The 3,592-nt window shown below is 36.0% G+C and overlaps 1 protein-coding gene across 1 annotated transcript in view; it reads right to left on the bottom strand.

Moving 5' to 3' along the window:
• Positions 1–470: 470 nt before the first annotated feature.
• Positions 471–3,592, bottom strand: part of LOC114612608 (solute carrier organic anion transporter family member 1A6-like) — a 41,251-nt gene continuing 38,129 nt past the window's right edge. Inside the window, exon 14 of the mRNA XM_028757587.1 lies at positions 471–1,105. Within this exon, the coding sequence (XP_028613420.1) occupies positions 886–1,105 (220 nt within the window). The 3' untranslated portion in view covers positions 471–885. The remainder of the gene's footprint in view (positions 1,106–3,592) is intronic.

Below are 3,592 nucleotides of genomic sequence, written 5' to 3'. Positions count from 1 at the left end.
AGCTTTAGTGCCTTAATGGCTTATTGTAAACATAAAAGTTGTGTGTCTTTTATCTGGGAGCTGAATAACCAAAGATGTGGTAGAAACTCCAGTTTGGGATTAAATATTTTCTACAACACATTGTACCTCTGAGATACAGCTCATCTCCTTAAAGCACCTTTGAAAGGACTGGCATTCTCAAATACTCAATTTTAAGAAAGAATTTCATGACGAGGTTTGAACTGAGAAAGAGAGAGAGAGAGAGAGAGAGAGAGAGAGAGAGAGATTTTTCTACATGAGTTTTAATAACCTGTTTAAATTTGTCAGTGTTCTAAACAAAATGATCAAATGTGTGACATGAATAGTGAAAGAAGGAATTGAAAACAAGAGGTGATAAGTTAGTGAGAGTCTAATCTCCAAAGCATCAAAAGTCTAGAATGAAAAAAAGAAAGTTAACAACTCCTAAATAGTTAAAGACACATGCAAACACACACATAGAAAGGATGAATTTGAACAATTTATTTCAGTATGATATAACCAGGAAGCATAATTTCAGCTCTAATTACCTCCAATATTGAAATATAAATTCAATAAAATTAGTGCTTCTGGAATAGGAAAGTTTTAAATCTATTTGAAGATATATGAGTAACACACATTTCCTTTGAGTTTAAGGAGGAAATGCTCTTTGAAAAATGAAGGCAATTTTAAAGTTCATTGTTGAGGACACCATAAAAGTCTTCACCAGGAAAATCTTAAGTACTGCCCTGTAAGTTCTGAAAATGATATTAGCAATTATTTTTTAATTATAACTCTTAAAGATAAGGGTTTCTATTATATCTCTCATGATTCAAAACTAGTCAAGTGTACATTCTGTTCATGGCCTTACACAGGCCAGTAGAAATCACACTACAGCTTAGTTTTCAGTTCCCCATCATTCTCGACCTTAGGACTTCTGTGCACATCTGCACACTCGCTTTCCTTCTCTGTGAGCTTCATCTCTGTAAGTTGAGGTTCTGAAGAGTAGATTTCCCCAGGGAATTGGAATTTCCTGAGAAGTCTTAGAATGAAGAAGGCAGGGAGAAAGCTTGATCCTCTCAGTGCAGCAGGTAATCCAAGGTAAAGGTGCCTATTGAAAACAACTAATCTGTATTAAATCTTAATGCATTAAGGGAAAGCTAAATTTTTATATTCTTATAGATCATTTATTTTTTTCCCAAGAAAAGTGTCTGGTGAGAATTATGGCCCATGTATTTTATCTAATCTACTTCATGTGTTAAAATGTCAGAAAAAAATTGACCATGAAACTTTAGACATATTTTCTTCATGTTGGTGATGGCTCATTTCTATTATCAGCCTGATGGAACTGAGGATCATTGTAGAAATACATCTCTAGGTGTGTCTATGAGGATGCTTTTAGAAAGGTTTAGCTGACACTGAATTCTACTCATGAATGCGGGCACCATAGGCTCAGCTTACAGCACTAAGTGATTTCAGAAAGAATGTTCAAGATGATCAGCTTCCTCAAACTTAGCCACCATGCTTCATCCACCATTACCACACACTCTGCCACCATACCTACTCTGCCATGATCACCTGTTCTCTGAAATACTGAGCCAAAAAAACTCTAAATAAGGTTAAAAAGACTCTTTTCTATTTGGTTTGCTCAAATTTTAATCACACATATATAAGATCACTTCAAGTTGTCTCTTCATAAAATCACTTCAAGTTGTCTCTTCTTAGCATTTGTATACTGCTACATCAATGAATTTTTGTGATATTGAATTTCTTTTATGTCTAAAATAAGCCCTATGGGTCACTTCCATATATTAGAAGAGTCAATTTGTTTATTTTCATATGTACTTTTGCATGTACAATAATTAATTGATCATATAATTATTTTTATTATTTTTAATTACTGGTGTTAGTGTAAGTATATGCTCATGAGTTGTGAGAGTTACTTCTACCTGGGAGTTGGATTAAGAGGAACTTGTGAACTTCCCAATGGGGGTCATGGGAATTGAACTCATATCCTCTGCAAGAGCAGTATGTGTTCTTATCCCCTGAAACATCTCTTTAGCCACTAATTCTTTTCATTTGAGAAGATTTGTTTACGTATGAGAACTGTACAAGCTTCCTGAAATGAATTAAGTAATTTTCCCTTTAACAATTTCTTAAAATAACTTGGAAACTATTATAAGCATCTGCTCTTTGTATGTTTAACAAAATATTTTATTAAACCTTAAGGTTTCTGAATTTACTGAGTTTGGGAAATGTGTATTTTTGACATATACACTTTGAATCCTAGCACTGAGGCAGGCATATATATGTGTGAGTTGAAGGCAAGGCTGGTATACAAAGTGAGTTCCAGGACAATGAGGGCCATATACAGAGAAACCATGTTTTGAAAAAGAAAAAACAAGAATATAGAAAAGGATACTTCTACAGAAAGAAAGCATAGATTCTTAGGACTTCAGATGTAACAGTCTAGAAATATAATAATTTTTGCTGAATAAATAATAGATCAAAAAATCTTAGTTTATTTTCCTGATACTATTATGAAAGATCTTGTGAAAAACAATTTAAGGAAGAATGTTTAATTTGCTCATAATTCTGGGATATGGTCCCCCATTCTGGGGATATCAAGGCAACTGGAACTTTTGCACACACACATATGCTGACAAAAGTTGTTGAGTCCTTTCACTTTGTTATGATTGGTACACCAGGCTGGGAATGCAATCTCAGCCATCACCAGCTATAGACACTTTGGACAGCACAAAGGCTCACACTTTTCTCTTCAAGAATTTTTCAGTATAATGCTTATCCAGAAACAGAGCATGATGGGGCCATAGGTATTGATTTGGCTGAAGAAGATTAAGGAGCAAGGATTAGTGTTGCTACAATGTATATATATATAACAGTTTCTCTGTGGGCTTCTTTGAAAACTATACCTGAGAGGCGAAGCAAGGTAACAAGGGCCAGAGTCTGTTTCAAGGTCAACTTGGCATGACACTGGGGATGGAGCAACAGTGAACCCACCATTCTCTCAGTATGCTGTTAGTAACAGCTGCCTTATTAGCACGGAGGGTGATGGGAATCATGTAAGTAACTGTTTTTAGATCAAGTAGCAGCGTTAAACCACACAGAACTGGATGTGCCCACTTCAAATGGCGTGTTCCCTGGTCTTTCCGTATGTGAGAGCAATAGCTTCAGCTATTTCTATGTATGGCAACCTTCTCTTCTCATGACACATTCTCAGTGGATTTGTACCACAATCACTCTACTGAGCCACGTTGTATCAATGAGGCAGCTAACCATAAGTGCAGTGGTGCATCTATGTGTTTCCAGAGATTAGACCATCAGATAAATTTAGATAACGGGTCCCTTTTCAATGTAGCCCTAGCCACAGCACCTGGAAACTTTTGTGAAGTTACATGGTACTACACAGATTTGAGATTCTCATCAAGTTAGGCTGCAACATGCAACTTTCTAGGAGCTAGAATGCCAGAATACATACTGCCTGGATGTGCTGGGACTCTGTCATCCCAAACCCCTGTGGAAGGGAGTCCCTCCTCTCTCTCTCTCTCTCTCTATATATATATATATATATATATAT

The sequence above is a fragment of the Grammomys surdaster genome, unplaced genomic scaffold (assembly GCF_004785775.1).
Source record: "Grammomys surdaster isolate TR1022 unplaced genomic scaffold, NIH_TR_1.0 126176, whole genome shotgun sequence".
In the NCBI taxonomy this organism is placed as follows: domain Eukaryota; kingdom Metazoa; phylum Chordata; class Mammalia; order Rodentia; family Muridae; genus Grammomys; species Grammomys surdaster.
Note: the sequence above shows the minus strand (reverse complement) of the source record. Positions and strands in the feature narration are given on the sequence as shown.